The 21,280-nt window shown below is 44.3% G+C and overlaps 1 protein-coding gene across 7 annotated transcripts in view; it reads right to left on the bottom strand.

The window, feature by feature from the left end:
* ADCK1 (aarF domain containing kinase 1) overlaps positions 1 to 21,280 on the bottom strand; it is a 73,752-nt gene that overhangs the window by 39,856 nt on the left and 12,616 nt on the right. For 5 of the 7 annotated variants that reach the window (XM_027672640.1, XM_027672656.1, XM_027672693.1 and 2 more), the window contains 2 exons: positions 20,829 to 21,071; positions 3,929 to 4,132 (listed from right to left, as the gene is read on the bottom strand). In XM_027672640.1, coding sequence (XP_027528441.1) covers positions 3,929 to 4,132; positions 20,829 to 21,071 — 447 coding nt within the window. The remainder of the gene's footprint in view (positions 1 to 3,928; positions 4,133 to 20,828; positions 21,072 to 21,280) is intronic. The other 2 variants (XM_027672674.1, XM_027672665.1) reach the window with 1 other exon arrangement.

Raw genomic sequence — 21,280 nt, 5'->3', positions numbered from 1 at the left:
TTGGTACCACTTCCCCAGTATCCCTGTATGGCAACTATGAGCACTGAACAAATGAGGCTGCACACATAGAATTCGGTTTTCGGGATTCTCCGCAGAGCTCTCTCTGCATTCCCCTTTTATTAACCTCTTCAGGTAAACAGCACCTGGTGTTGCCATTCAGTTAATTAGAATTCCCAAAACTTTGGTGACCCAATGTTTTGATTTCACACATTCACACACTACTATTCTGTGATTGTTTTCAATTACAGCAGAAACCATGCATGCTGCCATGCAGACCTTTAAGCCGTTTCCCACTTTGGGAACACAGCACTCTCTTTATCAAAACATGGTCAAGGCCAAAATACTCCTTTTTTGATTCTAATTAACTGAATGCAGATGCATGACCTTAACCCAGTTTCCCCAAGTCTGTTAGTGGTGCTTATTCCCACATCCCTGTATCCCACAGCTACAAGACAGTCCCTTCTAACAGACCTGCCAGAGAGAAGAAATGCCCAGGATCCCAGTGCTGGCAAAGTATTTCTTCCATCTTTTCTAATTTCTAAGCATAATGATTTTGTGTTTTAAAGGTATAACCACTCTGAAAGATTTATCTTCCGGAGCCCCTCATCACTCTTTCTCCCTAAATGTTTGGCATCCACACTTCACCAGAAGTTGCCTGGCTCTGCTCGGCATACACTTTGTTGAGGTAGAGTGCTTAGCTGAACCAGCTATCTCTCCCTATGTCATTTATAGTTCTGCAGAGAAAGAACATATTCATTTTGCTTTCATTTTCCATGCTTGACACCTTTTCACTTTCAGAACCTTGCTCAAGCAAGGAAGATAAAAATAGAGATAGGAGAGACTCTTTCATTCATATCTTATCACCCATTCTTATGCACACAGCTTTTCCCAATTGCTCCAAGGAATACATCCAGAATGAGCCCTACCTGTGGTATCCCCATTGGCTCCCCAGAAGATTCTTACTCTGTGATCTTACTGGTGATTGTTTCCAGGAGTCAGTGCAAAGATTTCTTTGCACAGTCTTTCCCACTGCTACTACTGTGTTACTTTGCGAATCCCACCCCCCCACACCACAACCTCTCACAAACAATATTCAAGAGAATGATCACCTCCCACCATCACTCAGCCAAACCACTATGGCTGAGATTAGAGAGACAGTATCTGCTCACTACTGATTATTTTTATCCCAATGATCCCTGGTAGGTACACAAATTGCTCCTAGACTTAAAATAGGGTTTGACAGAACAACCCACTAGTCAGCATATATAATGCTTCTCCTTCTGTGTCAGATCAGCACACATGCCACTTGTCTTTAAATCAGTTAGCTCATGCAACAGAACTACATGCTGCAGGTCCCAGTCCCTGTCCATGATGCTGGCCTAGAATGGGACATCCCCCATCAGCAGGGTATCACGCAAAGTCTGTGTGGGGACAACAGAACCACGCTGAACTGCTGTAAATCCCTCTCACAAACATCTTTGCCCAAACATCAGTCACACTGGCACAGTCATTTATGCCAGTTTTCCCACAATCATCTGTCAAACATCCAAGCCTGTGTTAAGACTCTCAGGAGTAGGTCACATCAGAAGGCAGACTATTTCTAATTGACGAAGCTACAATGCTTCTATACATGAAATTGACTTTTTATGATCTTCATGCCCTTTTGCAAACTCTTGCCTACTTTGTCAGCTTGTCACATTCCTCCCTAGGTATCTCTGTATTTCCAGTTGCTCTTTCTTCCATTTTTTCTGCACTGATCCAAACTGCACGTAATTACTTCTTGCCTACACTTAAGATTCATCTGAAGAGCCCTGCTCTTGGGCCTGATGGGGGAACTTTAAGTCTTATCACTGAATTCAAGAGCAGGAGGGCTAGGCCTAGGCTCCCTGGGAAGGTTCCCTCACTGTCATTTTCTCTTCTATTTGAATTCATCTGCAATTTTCCATGTTTGATGCTAGCTCCAAGGAGGAAAATTTCAGGATCCCTCTTTGCACTCTCCTCTGCCCTGACATTCCACCTTGCCCCTCTACCACCTCTATTTTAGTTAAGTATGTCATATTTAAAATGGACTGAGGATCTAACTACACTGGAATTAAATTTGTTCCTGAAGTAACTCTACTAAATCCTCTGGGCTCCAGCAAAGACAACTTCGGTGCATCAGTTTCCCCAAATCGTTTCAGTTTTTAAATACCTTGCTTTGGTACTTTGTAACTATTAACACTGGCATTTACATCAGCTTTTAATACCACCCAGTTTTATGAGCTCCTTTATTTTTATACATGTTATTCTCTTCATTTATCTCTTTTATCATTGCTCTCTTTCTCTCATTACCATTTGCTCTCTATCACTTTCTTCCCATTTCTACCTTTTTTTTCTCCTCACTTCTTTAAAATTAAATATTGCCCAACACTGCTCATGTGGGTGAAGCAAATGCTATGAGGTAAGGCTGCTGTGAAGACTGTATTCGAGCTGCTTCACTGGGAATCAATAAGGCACAGAGCATTTGTCTAGCTCCCAAAAAGCACAAAGAAACCAGGGAGTATCAGTGGCAGCTGAACACACTCTTGAGAAAAAAGTGCACCTCTTCAGCTTTTAAGCGACACCGCACAAACTGTGCCAGAGGTGGCTGCTGTGGTAATTTAATGTGGGCTAACCTTGGGATGGCTTTCCACAGCTCCTGCGGAGGGGAGATTGCCAGATGGAGGCTCGTGGAGGCAGGGGCCTGCAGGGAGCAGCCAGCCTGCCCTGCTCCATCTATCCACTGAGCTATGAAACACAGCTGGTACCAGCCATGCTACAAGGATGCAGTGCTGATAGAGGGAGCATCTTGCAGGTTGGGGGCTGACATTAACCCTGCCATTAAACTGCAGAGAGATATTCATTGTCATTCCTGGCTAGACAATATCTAACACTACACATAGTACACATAAACTACACATAGGTAGACCCCCCCATCCAAAACCACCCATAATATACCCTCTAGGTGCAAATACTTCACTCACCTCCTTGTGTTCCCCCCACACCTTCTTATCACACAGTCAGACAGGCCAGAAAAACCAAAAACACCCCCAAAAATCTCTCTGTATGAGCAGTAACAGATGTACACACTGCTTCCCTTCTTCAACCTCCCACCTTCCTCCCCCTCACACACACCTTCTCTACCATTCTTTTGCACAGTTGCCTCCTTCCTCCTTCTTACCATGTCAATTGTGATCCTTGAAATGCCTCTCCTCAACCTGGGCTGGAGTGCGAGGGGATCTTTTCTTGTAAGGGGCAAGATGCAAAGTAGCAGAACACCCTCTCTAATTTACTGTGGTTACTTCCCTTATGTCTAATGAACACAGGCACCCGTGTACTGATCTCAGGGCTGTGGGCTGCTAAGGGTTAATGGTGGCACTGACTTCTGGGCTACTGTGTTACCTGACTGCAGCACCAAAAGTGATTTATGTTATTATTTTCTTTGGGGGTTAATTAGGGGCTTGAGAAACTAAAGGGCTGTCAGTGCTAGCTGGAATTGGTCTAGTGCAGCCAGGGGAGAGCAGTCATCCCTCACAGAGTTCTGCCAATATATCTTTGTCCTGAACATCAATACCTTCAGCTTCCACCCCTCAGTGTGGCAGACAGCCCTTCACTCTGACCTCCAGCTACCGTGTTGTCTTGGCATATAGACTTCGCTGCTCTGCTGAGTCCTGCCACTTCCACCTGGCAGCTTTCACACTCTTACTCCTCTGTTATCTTCTCCTTACCTAAGCTTGCCAATAATGCCCACTGATGGACAGGGAAAATTCACGTGGTATTCTCTCAGAGCCAAGGAAGAGGTATCTCCTGTTGGTATCTCTTACAACTGAGAACTACCAGTTTTCCTTCCTCTAGCTGCCTAGGGCTTGCTAAGACTGGAGAAGCCAACACAGGCTATGGCTGACCCTACCTCTTTGCCCAGATCTTCACGGATAACTTGCTCAATCTCCTGTCTGGTGCTCTGCGGGGCCTGGCTGTGCAGCACTTTGAGGGTGCGGGTGTACTCCTCGGGCAGCAGGTAGTCAAGCGCTCCCAGGTGCTGTCCCACCTTGATGAAGGTGCCTCGGTTGGAGCAGCACAACTCCCGGAGGCGCTCAGCAGAGCGCAGGTGCACCTGTGAAGAGACCAGAACATCAGCTAAGCCCTTTTGCTGTCTGCTACATGCACATGCCCACACATGTATCTTTTATTTGTCCAGTATTTAAGCAGACCAAGGATTTCCTTTCTTCATTTTGGGTATCATCATCTAACATGTCGGTTAAGTATTAAGACTCTGGCTGGGCTGAACCAGACCAGGACAAGATGCTCCAGAGTAAAAAGGGCTTTGACACTTGTTTGTACAGGCACCATGATCAGTGACAGCACATTAGTTTTTGGCTCATCCTTGCAGAGAATAAGATGGCTAGCCATAGGGTAGCATTGGTTTGTCACTGTCATACATCACTATGATGCACAGTTTGGGAATCCCCTGTCAAAAGACAAAAGTCAGTACCACAACTATTATGCTAGACTCTTAGTGTGAGTGCAGAGAATTAAAGTGAGAGGAAAACCACAGATACCATCCCAGAAAATTACAGGAACTTGCAAGAAGAGTCTGTTAAAAATCAAAATTACAGATGTCTATTTGGCAGTGAGGAGGACGGTATGTGGGCAGTCCTTCATCTCCTTCACCTCACTCAGACATATACAAGGGGAAATTACATCCCTTCAGTCCAGCCAGGTCTTGGTCTTACTGCTTACACTGCCAGTAAAGTCTGCAGTGACAATGGTTTGAGCAACTAAGAATTAGAAGACTTGCCAGCTATGCTCACCATGGCCAAAATGCAACTACCAAATGACAAAACCCATCACCAACCACTTGCCCAGTCTGAATTTTAGCTCTTGAGGTTCATTTTGCTCCTCAAGAATAGGCCAGCCACCACATCCTTCAGTGACAATGATTTATTCTGCCTTTATTACTCTCACTAGAAAAGCCTCCTGCCAAGGACACAGCTATATTGAATATTTAATGAACTTCAGATAAGTTTACTCTGATACATTAATAGAACCTAAGCAAATCAATAACAAAAAATAACTGTGCACCCATCTTCTGTTAACGTTTGACATCTATCTGCATGAAGGCTCCCAATTCCTCTGGCTTCTGTGTCAGAAGTCACTGAAGGTCAAATCAATGTCTGCAGTCCTCATCTGCCCAAAATCCTGTGGTGAGGGGCTACACCAAAAGCCTCAAAGTACGTGGCAGAAAGGAACAACACAACAAACATTCATGAACACCACACACCTCCACCCCATTCAGTGGCTGTTTCTGCCCTCTTGCAAAGCAGTGCCATGAGTGTTCTGCATTTGGGAACACGTCAGGGGACAGACTGGGTGCTGAGCTGCGAGTGCACAAAACACAGGCCTAGGGGAGTGTGAGGAGAAAGCCTAATGTGCAAGTCTCACACTCAGCATGAGACTTGACAGTCTGATGCACGCACACACTTTCCTAGGTGGGGGCATACAGGCAAGTGTAACTCGTGCTAGGTGAGTGAGCTTCACCCAGCATACTGCTGGCTCAAAAACACCTGAAAATACATAAGCACAAATAACATCCATGAGCATGCCTGAACATGCATTTTACAACAGCTCCTCTGTAACAAGCCTCTGCACTGGCTCTTTCCCTACTCTCCTCCTCTGTGTGTAGCGGTGGCAATAGCAGGTCAAAAGGGAACAAGGAAAGGAAGCCGTGAAAGTAGATAAGAAAGCAAGTAAACCAGGGAGGGAGTAATGGGATGAAAGAGAAAGGCAGTGGGAGAGAGGGAGCCAGAGCAGCTGGGTAGTTTGTCACAGCACTGTGAGTGCAGCCCATTACAGGGAAACAATTTTTATGCAGCTCAAATAATCACCCTCTGCCCACTGCCTCCAGCTGTGCAGGAAACCCCCTGCCAGCAGTGAAGGGCAAGGGGAGCGGTGGCCAGCCACCTCCCCTCAAGGTGTTGGGCAGGCATAGCCAAAGGCACAGCAGAAAACAGGGGCAAGGCTCCTTGCAGGTGTATTCCAAAAACCCAGCACTGAGCTCAGCACAGAGCCCTGTGACCTCCCACAGGCACAGCAGGAGTCCATCAAATTACTCCAGGCTACAGCATAGCTCAGGGCAGAGCAGCAGCAACCCTGGGGCTGCAGCGCAGTGATGGGTGTCAGGCTAGGCAGCTCAGGGCGGAGGTGCTGGTTCCAATGCACTACCCACCCCAAATGGATCACCAAGGGAGATGGAAAAAACGGGATGGAAAACTCGTGTAGCTTAAAATGCAACTGATTGTAGGCACGCTTACATACAGAGTGTACCTTCATGTTGGTCACTGCTGATGAGGAGGCAAAAAATAGCTCCTTTCCTCTAGCACAAGCTGAGAGGAAATTCTGGCCTTCCCAAACTTATCCACACTGCTGAGAACATGGACACAGCAGTCCTGGCTAGGAAAGACAAGAGGATCCTTACAGAGGGCTCTAGGAACAAAACAGAACAAAACCCCCATGCACAGCATCCTCCACCATGCTCTCTCAACTGGCTTGGCTACGACTCCTAAGAGACAGCTGCCCTGGCTGGCTGGCTGGACCAGGGAATGCCAGCTCCTGCACCTGCTAGAGAGACAGAAGACGGCCAGGCAACTTGTCTCAGAAGGAGGAAATCTATCTATGTAGCCCTACATTTTACAAAACTCCAGTCTGCATTAGAGGCAGAAGTACAGTGAGCATGAAGCAGGACTGTGAATGCAGCTTTTAAGGTCTCTTTTCTTATCAACCAGATCAGGGTTTTTAGCATGAAAGTATTCCTAATGCTATCTATTAATTTCTTGGATCTCCCCAAGCTAGGTCACAGTCCAGATGTAGCACTTGTTTCTCTGATAGATGACATTTCCCTCATCATAGGTGAAGTAAGAGTGTCACATTCTTACTACAGTGCCCAACACTGCTGACCCACGTTTCTGTTCTACCTTGGAGAAAATACAAGTTAGATGGAATCCCAGAATGAATCAGAACTTTTCTTCAAAAAATCTCACAAGATACTGCTCTTTGTTGCACAAGCAATACTTCAAAGACTCTTTTTATCAGCTGGAAACAACAGATAGTTTTATACGGACCTGCTTGTATGCATCATGCCTAGGAGCACACTGCAGAGAAAGGAAGCATTTCATGTTCTGAGAAATATCAAGAATAAGATTCCCTCAAGAAGCCCTTCAGATCACAAATGCTGTCTGTATATGTCTCTTTCCTCAGTCCACATGAGCATCTCTTTCTGTCTTAAACCCCTTCCCCAAATTTCAGCAAGACAAATTCTACATTGGCCCACAGCATAGTTATCAGACTCACGTAGTTTACCTAAACCCTGAGTAGACTGGGATTGACTATTAAAACTGTGAAAGTAACAACTGTCAGCTATGGAGAGGAGGCACCTCTAGCATGAAGCACGTGCTCAGCAAGCAGAGTTGCAAAGTGGTATTTTTTTAATTTACCCAGGAATGTATAAGCAGACCTGGCTTCTCAAGTCATTTGGATGCTTTTCAAGGAGCCTATATTCACAGAGACATTGGCAAAGAACTGCTCTTCAGAACATCAGATGTGCAGGTACCATAAATTGGCAGATGCTAATCAGGTCTTAAAATAAAGGAATTAATTTAGAAGAAAATAAATACCAGCTAAAATATATCAGTGAAAATTTCAGTATCTGGTGACAGACCTGGTGGCAAAAGGGCTCAGAAAGGCCACTAAAGAAAGTAAAGTAAGTGGTGGAAGCCACTCCTCACATGAAATGTTTCAGAAAAGTCATCCCAACTCTGAAGGGCATACTCTTAGCTGGCAAAACGTGAAATGAGGATTAGGAATGCAGAGAGAAAATCTGAAATGCAATTAGTCAAAGTCATAACAAACAAGTTACCAGAAAATCCTGGTGATGAGTGCTGCCTCCAGGAACACTGTAAACACAGACATCTCACAAAGGACGTCATGGTGGATTTTGCCCAGAGGACAGGGTTTGAAAAGCTGCTCCTCCTCTCAGCTCCATATTGGAGAGCACTCTCATACAGGTGAGCAGGAACAGCTCCACACCATGTGGTGCCCGCTCACATCCCACCTACTCCCAGCTTGAGCAACGGAAAGCAGGTACTTCTCCTGCTGCAGGCAGTTCCCTGCATGGAGCAAGATGCTGAGGAGGAGCCTGCCCATCGCTGCTTACAATGGAGATACATTGTCCAAGACAGTATTTCAAGAAAGGTATCTCCAGAAAATACCTTGAAAACTTCAATCATATAAAAATTAGAGATTAATGCAAAAAGTAGCTGAAAAGTTAATAATTGTAATAAAAAGGAGACCTCATATTAAAACCATTAACTTCCAGATGACTGAAAGGGAGTAAGTGTTGCCCTGCTTTTAAGGAAAATCCAGACTAAAGTGGGAAATTATAGTCCTGCAATCTTTATTTCTGTATCAACTAAATTAGTTGAGACAATAATTACAGAGAGTACTAAAAATCATCTAGCTAAATGTGATATGACTGAAAAAAGAAGCCAACAGGGATTTTGAGGGGAACAAAATCATTCTTCACCAGTCCGTTAAAATACTGAAAGGATGTTAATACAATGGTCAATAGCAAAGAGATATTTATTGGGACTTTCAAGTGGCTTTCAATAAATGTCCTCACAAAGAGTGAAAAGAAAACTCAGTAATTACTGGAGATGCAAAAACATCACTTGTTTTATCCCATTCCCAGCTCAAAAGCCCAGCACAGCAGTGGACAGCAGCAGTGGGAGACTTTCCAGTTAGGACAAGGCTGCAACATTTAGCGTTGGTTTCACCACAGCTTCATTTCAGCCTGCTCTGAGCTCTTTCAGACCAGATGATACTGCAGAAGCCCTGTCTATCTTAGCATCTGCATCATTGTTATTTCCAGTAAGGATGAACTAGCACTGGCAACACAGAAACATGATAAAAAGGTAAACAGGTCCAGGTGGTGCCCAGAAGGCAGAAAAAGCTCTCTATTATAAATGGGTTGACCTGCATTACTGTCAAAAACAAACAGCAGAGTGTCCCATTTCACCTGTTCTTACACCAAGGTTTAATTTCCCTGCTAGTGATCTGGCAAAGCAGAGAACAGTGCAGTGACAAAAACTCCACGAGATGCAACAGATATTATTCACCACCATGGAAAAATAAGCCCTGCCAAGTCCCTACCAAAGATAGGTGAACAATCAATACACCTGGAGATCACCCTCAGTGTAGACGGCTGCAAGGTTACACATTTTTACACCCCATTTTGCACAATACAGCATTAACCAGTGGCACTCACTGTCACAGGACAGAGAAGCCAAAGCTTAATGGAATTGAGAAAGTCTTTGGATATCTATGATAAAACAACCATACCTGATTTTATATGGAGCTTTTCATCTCTAAAAGTGCTTTTACAAAGCTCTTTACAAAACTCAGGATCCCTATTCCCCGTTTTACAGACTCATAAGAACATTACAGCTAATAAAATGTCTAAAGGGCTTTACACTCTTGTTCAAGGCATCAAGACAGAAATTACCCTACTCTCTGGCCACAATGAGAGACAGAATGCAAACAGGGTGCATTATTAGAACCTTTAAAGAACCTATTTGGTGTATCCAGCTCCCACATTATGGTTAAATCTTCTGCTGGGGTTAACCTGTTTCCAAGGATCTTCCATATTTACTAAGTTACCTGCCATTGCAAGGACTTGGGATATTGGTGATTGACTCTTGTTTTCTTCCCACAGAACAGCAGAACTGCTGCTTATGGTCTTTCATATTTAGCCCTTGGGATTCAGGGAAGAACCTTGTGGCACTCAGTGGGTGGGAGCATCCCAAGCATATATGCTGTCAGACATTCTGGACAAGAAAGCTCTTCCAGGAATGCTTGCAGTAGCAGGAGACTGGCCTGGAATAGCCAGGCTGTCCCGTGGACTCCCTACACAGGGAAGAGAGGATGTTATCACACCTTTGTGGTGGGTATCCCCAAAACACAGTAAGCTGGGGAGGGAGAGAAGACATGTCAGAGAAGATAGGAAAGAAACCTGGTCATAGTCCTTTTCTCTTCCACCTCTGATAATGACAGGGCCATATGCACACAACTGGTAAAACTACAGAAGAGCTTTAGATGACTCAGGACAACACAAACCAGAGAGGAATGAAAGGATGTCCACCTCAATTTAACGCAGTGAGAAACTGAAATCAATGGCCAAAAAGATCAGGAAAGGTTTAGAGAGGATACAGTTACTGATGATGTGAATAGGGTACTTGGGTGCTTTAAAAACAGCAATACAAAACCTAGAGCCCCTTTCAATAACAGTGTAGTTGTGTCTAAGGGGCTGTTATCTCCTCTTCCTACAAATCTGAATAAGCATACAGTTAATATAAACTACTATAGCCTTCACTAACACTATCAGCCTGGTAATCAAACTGACTGACAGCAGGATGCTGCAGGGAGACACACAATTCTAAATGGAATTGTTATTGCTTCCTTTTTGTATTATCTTTCCTACTTACCTTTTACAAAAGCTCATTCCTAAGCACACTAGATATTTCCTATTCAAATGCTTCCTCATACTAATACTAGCTGATCATAAGGCTGCTGATAGACATATCCATGTCTTTGGAATTGGAACAACTCCTGGTGCAATGTACCTCACTACCTAAAAATTCATTATTTGTGTAAGTTATGTATAACCCAATCAAGACCCTTCAGAAATTCTGGCACAACACTTCGTTGGCGGTGGGACAGAAAGCAAGTGAGAAAGAAAGCTTTATAGCTTGGAAAGGATAAAGGATGGAGATGATCCCCCAGAATAATGTGGCAATTTCTTAACTTCTCAGTTTCACAAGCACAGGAACAAGGAGTCGCACAATTAGCAGGATGGCCAATAAACTCTGTACTAATGGAAGGATGTACACAGTAAGCCTGTGTCAGACAGCTCAAATCTGGTGTTGGTGCTGTGGCCTTATATCAGCAGTGCTACAAGCAGCTGAATTTACAGCAAATACATTTCATGAATTGTGCAAAACTTCCCTGGAGATCACAAGGGATTTTTCCAAACCTAGGCCAACACATTTTATGCTGAGCAGATATGCAAGCTCCCACCTTCCAAGCCACCAGGACTCTGAATTTCCACACACGAGCACACACAGACACTGACCTCCCACCTATGCCCACAGTCTTCCCGCTAATACCCCGATTCACAACTTGGTTCGTACAGGTGACTAAAGCGTGGCCTAGCAACAAACCCCTATTCTGAGATGTCACTTGGTTCAGGACACATTTATGCTAGGCTGAGGTCCACCTCTTCGGCCAGTTACTCCCCAAGCTGCTCTGGAGAGGAGGAAGCAGGGTCGCTCAACTGCAGCACAGAGCACCAGCAGTCACCTTGCTGAACCCTGCCCTTGCTGGCTGGTGCATACACAACCAGCACCAATTGCCTGCTTGTGTTCCATCTTCATTTTACTCCAAGCTCGGTCATTTGTGCTCTGATTATCTCTCATTACTGACGACCTTGCTGTAATGAGTTTTAATCTGCCTCGTATTAATTAGAAACATTTTCATTAGCCAGTTCAATTTTAGGTAAATAGCTAATAGAAGCAACTGAGCTGCAATTAGTTATCTGTGGGGCAGTTCAGGATAAAAATCAGAAGAGAGCAGCTGTTTCCCCTCTAGACACCTCTGTGATATAATGCACTATTCTGTGTAAGTATCCTGAGCTTGGAGAACAAGGATCACAGGGAAGGGCTGGTCAGACATAAAGGGAAATAGCATGCTAAAATAACTGGGCTGTAGCACTTCTGTGCCTACAGCGTTACCTGTATATTCTCTCCCACTAATAGTTCCAGATCTAACTGTTGAATAAAGGAATCTGAGAGTCAAGTTGAGTCCCCTACACCCACAGACATCACCTGCATTGAACGAGGTTCTGCTCTTGAGGCTGTTTCACCCTGTGACTGTTCAACAGGTCCTTCACACAGGCTCTCTTGTGGGGCATATACATTAACGTGAATGGTACGTACATACGAGGGTAAGATCAGATCAGATTTGCACAAGACAGAAGGACCAGACACATGTATACACAGATGTATAATACTTGCAAAGGCAGCAAGTTCACAGAACTGCACTCAGTGCCTTGTTGTCCTGATATACAACCAGATCTGTCCTGTGCTCCATTGCAGAGAACCCAAGGAGGACAGAAAGTAATTCAACAGCACATCTGCAGAAGGCACTGAGACATTTACAGAAGCTGCAATGAAATTAGACACATGTCTTGATCCATTGATCACAGTGCCTGCAGCTCCTGTTAAGGAGGCAGGTGAAATGATAATAAATTTGACACAGCATCTCTCAAAATTTGGCTAATAAAATTAATTCAGCTCAGCTTGGATTAGACCATGTGGGATGCCAGTGAAAACAACATGAGTGCTGTAAAGACACCATCTTAAATGGAGTTGTGCTTAGCTGTGGCGGGGGCTCTCAGCCATCAGTCCTACTAAGCCCTGTTCCAATTGCTATTTTCAGTTGCTGTAAGAAACAATATCAACTAAGATGTGTGTTACATTCAAGAGTGTTCCCTAAACAGGAGCTGCTGACACATTCTACAGAAACCACAGACTACTGACTAAACAGCAAGAAATGATGATGTGCAGTATAAGTGACCTGAAGGGAGAACACTCCCCAGACAGCTATGTCCATGTAAGGAGACATTGGAAAGGTAGTAGCATGGAAAGTGAGGGCTGGTCTTCCTCCATGGGGAGGGTGGGGGAAAGAGCTCCAACAAAGCTGCAGTAGGAATTAGTTGTCACTGAAGCTCATACAGTTATGGCTATAACTTCAAAGCTAAGTGAAGGATCCTAGCAGCAGGAATGAAGATGGAGATCTGACAGCCTCTTCCCTTAGTCCCCACAATCCATCCTACAATAAAATGGAGCTGGGAAAGCCATGGACTCCACAGGAAGCCCAAACAGACAAAAGATATACTGAAAGACACTGAAAGATAAGTTTTATCAGGATGCATGGCCCAAGCACCAAAGAAAAGATTGAGAAAGCTCAGCTAAGTCTCATCTAGTTCAGCAGCTGAGGGTCAAGACAGGGTAGCTCCACACAGTCTGCTCTCCTACTGTGGGTGTGCAGAAAAGAAGGAAGCGCAGAGGCAGCCGTTGCAGCTGGAGGGGAGAAATAGTCACATCCACTTTGTCAACACTGAAGAATGTGGGCTGACATTTTTCTCTTCCCAATAGTTGAATCCCACCCTACCAGCTGCACGTCACAGCTGACCTCCAGTCAGGACCTATCTGAGTCAACGTCAGGCAATTAAATCGTGCAGCAGCAGCTTCTCCCCCTTGTACATATGCAACTCCTCTCCTGACAGGTCACTCCAACGGCCACAGGAGCAGAGCAAGCAGGCTCCCTCTCTTACAGCCATGCAGACACACGCCAGCATTCAGCTGGGTGACAGAACCCAGAAAGAAGGGTTTCCATTTGCAGTCTCTCTAAAAAGAGTACAGCCCCTTACCAAACTGACAGAGGCAGATTCCTTTCCCCTTCTTTAATCTGAGAAGCTCTGACCTTTAAAGTACAGACCTCTTCCCACAGGAGCAGGATGCCTGAAGAGGAAAGAGACAGTAACACATGAAATACCTATAAGTGATTAAATTGGATTGACGAGGAAGTCAAGAAAGATAACAACGATGGGATTACGCTGTCAATTCCAAAAAACTGCAGTGACTGTCACAGCACCACATCCAACAGAGAGTGCCAGTAAGTCATCACCAATGGCAAAGTGCAGTTCTACTTTTAAAAGTGCCTATGTTGAAAAAAAAAAACAAAACAAACACAGAATGTCCCCTTGTTACTCAGCAGGTCTGTTCCCTTTAGGGTATCAGTCAGAGCTGCTGACTTCAGTGAAAAAATATATATAAATAACTCCAGCTTTTTCATCTAGTTGACACTACACAGCTCCACACCAAGAAAGACAGCTGGTGCCCATTAGCATCCCAGCAATGTCACCAGTATGGGAGGCTGAGCTGGTGTCCCTTCTGATTCATATACAATCAATAGACTTGTTAAACTGCAATTAGAAGGTCAGATCCTTCCTTGCAGCCACTCCTGTGCTTTCTCACTGAAAACAACAGGTTTCTGCAGGGAAGGGGAATTTGGAAAAAATTGGCTTTGTGGGGCCAGTAAAGGTAGCATTTGGTCTACTCAATCGTTATGGATGCTGGGAACACATGGAAGAGAGAGAACCTACATTGGCTTCGAGAGGACCACTTTAAAATAGCATGAGATAGCAGTTTAATGAAGTAAAAGATAAATATCTGACATGGCACCAAACTGAGATGAACAAAAGGAGAGCCTGGGTGAGGCCGCATGTTGATTATTCATCATCCAGAGTAGATTGCTTTTGCTCCCACAATAAGCAGAAGGAATTACCCCCAGCAGTACCAGAGGCAATTGCCTTTACTGCAGCTGGTATCACAATGAACAACATTGTACATGCCTCCCCTGCACTTGGCTGTGCCTCACCAACGTTGTGAGGGGAATAAAACTGAGATCATCTTTATATACAGTTATATATTCAACATTTTGCCCTTACCATTGCCAGTTGTTGAGTTTTCCCTCTCATCTTAGAGATGAATGAGCATCCATGAGGCAAGGATGCTGCATTTGTAAATGCCAAACATAAGAACCTAAAGTAAAATAGTCAGTAAAGCTGTTGGATGTCGTCACACTCCAATTTTAAGGAAACAGAGTGTCCTTCCACCTGTAGACTCACTGTCAGTCATTACTTTATTTACAAGGAATTGGGTGTAACAGAAAACTTTACCAGTATATGGGGAGCTGTGCATTCAGACAAGAAGAAAAGGAGCAGAAAGCCTCCACCTGCAGGTTACTGATCTCATCCAGGATCAGTGTTTCTGGTCAATATTTAAGAGTGGTTCAGTCTACAACATTATAGAATAGATTTCTGCACTATTGCCTATGTTTATCCTCCATCCTTCCAGAGAAGCAATTACAAACATCAGGAAAGGGGCTTTATCGAGTAAAAATCTAGGGTGGCTTTTTTCTTGATTTAAAAGATGCTTATTACCACAGCTCTCCTGTGCAAGTACCCCAAAGGGCAGGGTAAGGGAAGCCTGGTCCATCACTACTCACTTACAACTTCAGTGGGGAGAAAGATGTGTATTGGGCAGCATTTGCCACAATTTTAAAAAGAAAGCACCATCTAGGAATCCAAATGTTTCAGTCTGAATCTGACATAAGCAAAATTTAACACTGCTTTGCAGAATGGGGAGAATATAGTACAAGAGGCTAATATTGGACATGAAAAAACAAAGATGACACTGCGCTGGAGATAACAGGCAAGAGGCAATCTCCTTTGACAGGCTAGTCAAAGATGGCTAACGTCTAACCTTGGCTAGAAGGCAAACAGTTAACTCAACACAGAAGGCAATTGGTGCAAAACCTGACAGAACAATAATACTGACAAAGATCCTCCAAAGAATCAGATCTTGCTGGCAAAGTACAATCAGTACTGTGTATATTACCAAAGACAAAATTTGCATGCCAAAAAGGACCATAGAGAATTAGCACAACACAAGATGGATATAAAGCAAAGAAATGAAATCAGAAGCTAGTAATCCAAAACTAATGCTATCTATGACTTCTAGCCTCAAATATTTAATATTAAAGCATTTACATATTTCACACAGAGAGACAGAGATCCCATGAAGAAAAATGAAGTCACAGTGAAACTGGGAGTTGATGTCAGCAGGCAGGAGAAGATGGAAAATGGGGCAAACATGGTCTTGATTTGGTCTCTGGAAAAGAGTGGAGCTTCACTGTTCTCTCATTAAGGAGATCATGGCATGGAAGGGAGCGGTGCATTGATTACCACTGAAGATTGGCTCCTTTTCTGGACAGGGACAGAGTGCTGCAGGGACAAGCACTTGGCTGGAGATGGTAAGAGGGAACTCAGTCCTAACTACAGAGATCCTCTGATAAGTGACTACTGCCTGACTTGAGTGAGTGAGACTTGAGTGAGACATCAAGGCAAAGCTGGCAACATGAACAGGCCTCATCCAGGAGCTTCTTTAAATCTACATTATGCCTATTCTGAAGCCTAAAATTGGCTCCTTCTTAACTGTTTGCTCATCAACACCTGGCATTCACTAGCATCCCATAGTAGCCAGTCGGCTATGAGATACATACCTGTATATATAGTGCCTCTTTGAAAGCACATTTACCAAGTGTACATGGATTGCTGTCCCGATTACACATACCTTGGGTGAGCTTCTAAACACAGCAATGAGAAATACAAAGTCTTCCTCCTCTCAGCATTGACAAAATGCTTCAGTCATGGGGAGGCAAGATGCCTCAATCCCCTCTACTATAGGCAGGCAGCCATCTTTGGGCCACACCACAACAGTTCCCAGAAAGCACCCCACAAGAATAACTTGGAGCAGGTAGTCTGCAACTTCCAGGGGGACACGAGCAGTTGGAACATCACTGGCCACTTGGAACTCAACCAGCACATCAGATTTGACCTCCCTGACAGAGAGAACCCTTAGTGGCAATAAAGCAGTCCACATAATGATTTTGTGTCTTGTTCCAAAATCCATAAAATCCACAAGTCCAGCATTCCTCACTTCCAAGCCTTCATGACGCTGCCCAATCATGATGCAGAGAGAAGACACTGGTCCGATACCAATCATGAAGACCTCCCCTCCATATGGCAATGCCCAGACTCAAGCTCATTTTGGGACATAATACTGGGAAACCAAAAGCTCAATAAAAGCATGCTTGGAAATCCATTCTGTACTCTAGTTCTACTTTTGCAAATCCCACATCTCAAAAAAAAATGTGTTGGCTTACAGAGAAGCATGTGTTTCTAGCAGTTGTATGGGAGCTGCTAGATTTTACTGTTCATTTGCCTAAAAGAAGAAAAAGAAATCTCCTCTGTTGGCCTATTAATCTGTCATAACGAGATTCTTCATAATTAGTGTGTCCCAAACAGTTGCTTTGTAACAGTAGTGAGAAAATATTTCAGGAATGGCAATTACCTCTGGTGTCAAAATGATGGGGAAAACAAATGTTCAACCATCAACAAAATGCAGTGCCTTTTCCACTCCCACCCGATGGTGGGTGACAGCACTGCACATCAGAATTACAGTGCGGTTAATTACTAGGCATGTTGCAACTGAGAATTCATTTCCCCTCTTGAGATGAAATTTGTTGAGCAATGCAGGTGGAAGGAGGGGCATCTGCCATTGGGATAGGGGTCATGTGAGGAAATGGTCTTATTGATACACTGCTGCTTCTTTAATTTACTACACATATGTCCAACAATTTTAAGCAGTGAGCACTATTTAAAGGAACTTTCCTTTATTGCCTACACATATATCCCACCATTTCAAAGATTTTGCAAAAGGACAGAGCTTGACTTCTTTCTTGTTGCTTTATTTAAATTTAGTATCCTTCAAATAAAATTCATATCTGTATTAGTCTTTCCATACTATCCAAACTAATATGAAATACAATGGGTTTCTTGGCTGTTTGTAAATGGAAGAGTTCCTTGGGTTGTGAGTTCATTGGATTTCAGCATGTTACGGGACCTGACATCTGACTGTTTCTGGTGTGAGATTTCCAGGAATGAAGCTAAGGCATTCACAGTGTGGAGCTCGCCTCCTCAGATGAGTACCAAGCTCTGCCAGATCTAGGAATCCTATTCCAGAAAGGGACTAGGAAGGGGAAACCTGCTGTCTTGGCTGTCATTGACACGAGTGTGCAAAACCACAGCCTGAGAGCTGTCTTGCCTGGGAGAGCTGTCCTGCCTCGGTTTGGCACCTGGGTCTTAGTTCTCTCAGAAAATTAAGATCCTGGCAAATCTTTCCCACATTAATTACTAAGGAATGCAAGGCCAGGTGGGGTAAACCTGTATCCAATCTGCCAGTAGCATGGCAGGGGGTCAGGGAGGTGGTAGCCAGGGCTGAGGCACCAGTGGGGAGAGGTAAGGGCAGAGCTGCAGGAAGCAGGAAGCTGATTCAGGCCTGGTAGAGGATGACAGCGCAAGTGAACAGAGGTCAGCTGTGCAGGGCGAGTGTGGGAAACTGTATGAGTTCAGATGGGGATACACCAGGAGAGATGCACACATGAAGCTGCTTCTGCATCCGTTTTGCTCAGTCCTCAACCACATTACCAAGCACTTGCTACCCTAAAATCAAAACACAGATTTAAAAGAATTAAACATCACCCTCACTCCTGATACAGATTCAGTCCCTAGCCTGCAGCCTTTGGGGAGAGTGGAAGTCGAGGAAAGTTGCAGTGGGTCTAACGTTGCCAGTCAGGGAGACAAGTGATATCAACTTCTGGGAGCCCCTTACATGCATGAAGTTGCAGCTACCTCATCTTCAAGCACACAGCCCCAAACAAGCACCTACTCAGGGTGAGGAAAGCGTGGTTCTAGGTAATGGCCTTGCTGTTTCTTCACTCCCCATCACTCAAGAGCCATCATTTCAATTTAATAACATTCCCCTGTCAAGGATCACCACTCTGTATATTGGCAGGGAATAACTTCCAATTCAGATTGTCACAGCAAAACCTCAGCTTGCTGCAAGAAATAGAAGCAGGGAAGTTGTCCTGGAGAGGAAGAGGAGAGACAGAACAGGTGATACCAGAGCACTGCAGAGATTAAACAGCTCCTGCTGGGCTCTGGAAATGCCCAGCTGTGTTGCCTGACTGTGAATGCAAAGGAAAGGGCCCGAGGGAGGAAAGCGTATCTTCCCTACTTCTCTTCACACAACAGTCCTATGATAAATAAAGCCCACTGCCCTTCAGCAATTCTGTAAAAAACAACTTGTGTTCAGAGGAACCCTACAATAACAAACAGGCTGCACAGTAACAGAGTTCACAGGCTACTCAAAATGAGTACATTTTCAAACAGAGACTGCAGGGGCCTTAAAGACATTTTAGGAGATGGGGTTTTTTTGAAAAGCAATTCTGCTAGTGACCTTTTCAGTGAATTTACCTCTAAACTAGCAAGATAGTAAATGCATCCAGGCTTGGCAGGAGGCATTTCATAAAACACTGGGTAGGTACATATATGTGCAGGCTCACATGCAAATTCATTGTTAAAGTGGAGCTAGGAACAGAGTGGAGGCTGTATAAAGACCACCCTTGTCACTATGTTTATCTGCTCACTGTGGGCCCCTCCCATGTCACATCAACTCAGTACACTGACAAAAACAAGTTGTTACTGGTGTCAGGCCTGCCAAGATGATGCTGCTGCAGAGGACGGAGCAGCAAGCTGCTCTGAATGGTGCACCATCAGCACAATGTGCAGCCACTGAAACAGAGCTCTCAAGCCAAAAAAGATACAAGTAAGCAAAAAACCAAGAAAAATAGATATCTCAAGCCAGTTCTATGGGACCAAAAATAGGCTTAACTAGTCTAGCAGTGAATGTGATTACCATCTTGGATTGACTCTTCTAAAGCCATCTTTGAACCTCTGACTGTCTCAGAGGTGGCTACTTTACCAGAAGTATTCCCACCTAAACACAGTGGAACATGTCTACAGGCATAGATGTGTCTGTCCAGATGAAATGAAATGGAGATTTCTAGGCAGGACACCTGAACACCCTAGTAAATAAAGCAAGGGGTAGCTTTAAAACCTAGTACTGAACATTACTTTTTGGTTGTTCCTAGACTAAATCAGCAACTACCCCAGCTCAAGAGGAACCTAGTCCCCAGGGCTTCCTCAGCCTGCCTGAGCAATTCTGCCATCACCAGATGGAAGAATACAGCGGAGTTCCTTTCAGAGACACCTTTCCCTCAAGTATGCAAACAGGGTAGCCCCCACATATGTAAAAGTATTTGCCTGGAACTCACTAAGACACCTCCCACATTGCCAAGAAGTCCAGAGGAGTGTTTGCAAGACACCATCCATCACAGCAACTCCCTCACCACTGACTTAACTGACTAAATGAAGACACTGGCTTGACAGGTAAGATAATTGTGAGCTACCCTCCAGCACATCCTTTTATCAGATATACTTTGGGGAGAATGTGATAAGGTCACTGGTTTAGCAGAGTAAATCTACAGCATTCAGTCCTGCTATGAAGTTCCAACCTGGCCTGATACATGAAATACCTTTTGCACACCATGCTACTCTCTTCACTCCTGGTTTTACATCTCTGTACTCCTAATTTCGGGTCCTTCAAGATGGTGTTTCATTGCAAGCTGACTACAACAACCTTAGGAAAGGGAACAGAATCCACAATACGGATCTTATTAAGGACTCAAAGGGCAAATAAAACAACACTTGAGAAGTCCAGTTGGACATTGCAAGTACTGATATGTCTCTATCCCCAAAAGAAACTTTCAGGTATCTATTTTTCCTAGTCTCAGATAAGATTATTTCTACTCTCAAGCCAGGTGTCTTCCTGTTCTTAAAATAGGTTAAGTACTGACTACCTGTCAGCTCTACTGATTTTACAGGTGGCCCCCAACAACCATATAAATTGGCCAGTAGTTCAAGGCTACACAGTCCTTAATAAGAAAATCTCCCGAATTAGGGCCTCATCCAAAGTCAGTGGGATCAGCCTTAAGTCACTTACAGTGGCATCCTAAGCAATTTCTGCTTTTTGTTTCCTTCCCTCTTTACACAGACCTTCAAGCCTCTGAGAAATCCTATGTTGGCATCCATCGGCACCGCTCACATATAGGGTGGAAATCTAGGCAAATCAAACATGAGCTCTTCAGAGAAGATACCATCTCTTGCCATACATCTCTTCACTTTGTACTGCTGAGTATTCGTTTTTGTTCATTTCACATTGGGACTCAAGGCACAGTCCAAACATTAAATAAAACATGATTATTTCTCCTCTTCCCATTTGTCCTTTTACAATGTTTCTTATGATACAAATTCCTCGCAGCACTGCATTCTTCAAGGGCTTCCTAATGGTTTCCTCACTGCACCAGGTGGGATACTCTTCAGATACTCCTCTGGCTACTGTGTACCTCTTCGGCAGCTGTAAGGAAGCAAAGTGATGAGGTCCTCGGGGATTCAAATAAAAAAGGATAGCCCCACCTGGAGGAGAGATGGCTAAAAGCTCCCAAGGCACACAGTGTCACTCCTGCTGGGGAGCTGAGGGAGACAGCTCAACCATGCGGTGTGCCTGTCAACTCACACTCATGCTCCTGGAGCAAAGCACTTCAGGGACAAGAGTGCACAGCCAGG

Source organism: Neopelma chrysocephalum, unplaced genomic scaffold, assembly GCF_003984885.1.
Source record: "Neopelma chrysocephalum unplaced genomic scaffold, ASM398488v2 Primary Assembly neopelma1_24, whole genome shotgun sequence".
Classification (NCBI taxonomy): Eukaryota; Metazoa; Chordata; class Aves; order Passeriformes; family Pipridae; genus Neopelma; species Neopelma chrysocephalum.
This window is presented reverse-complemented; position numbering and strand designations above follow the sequence as displayed.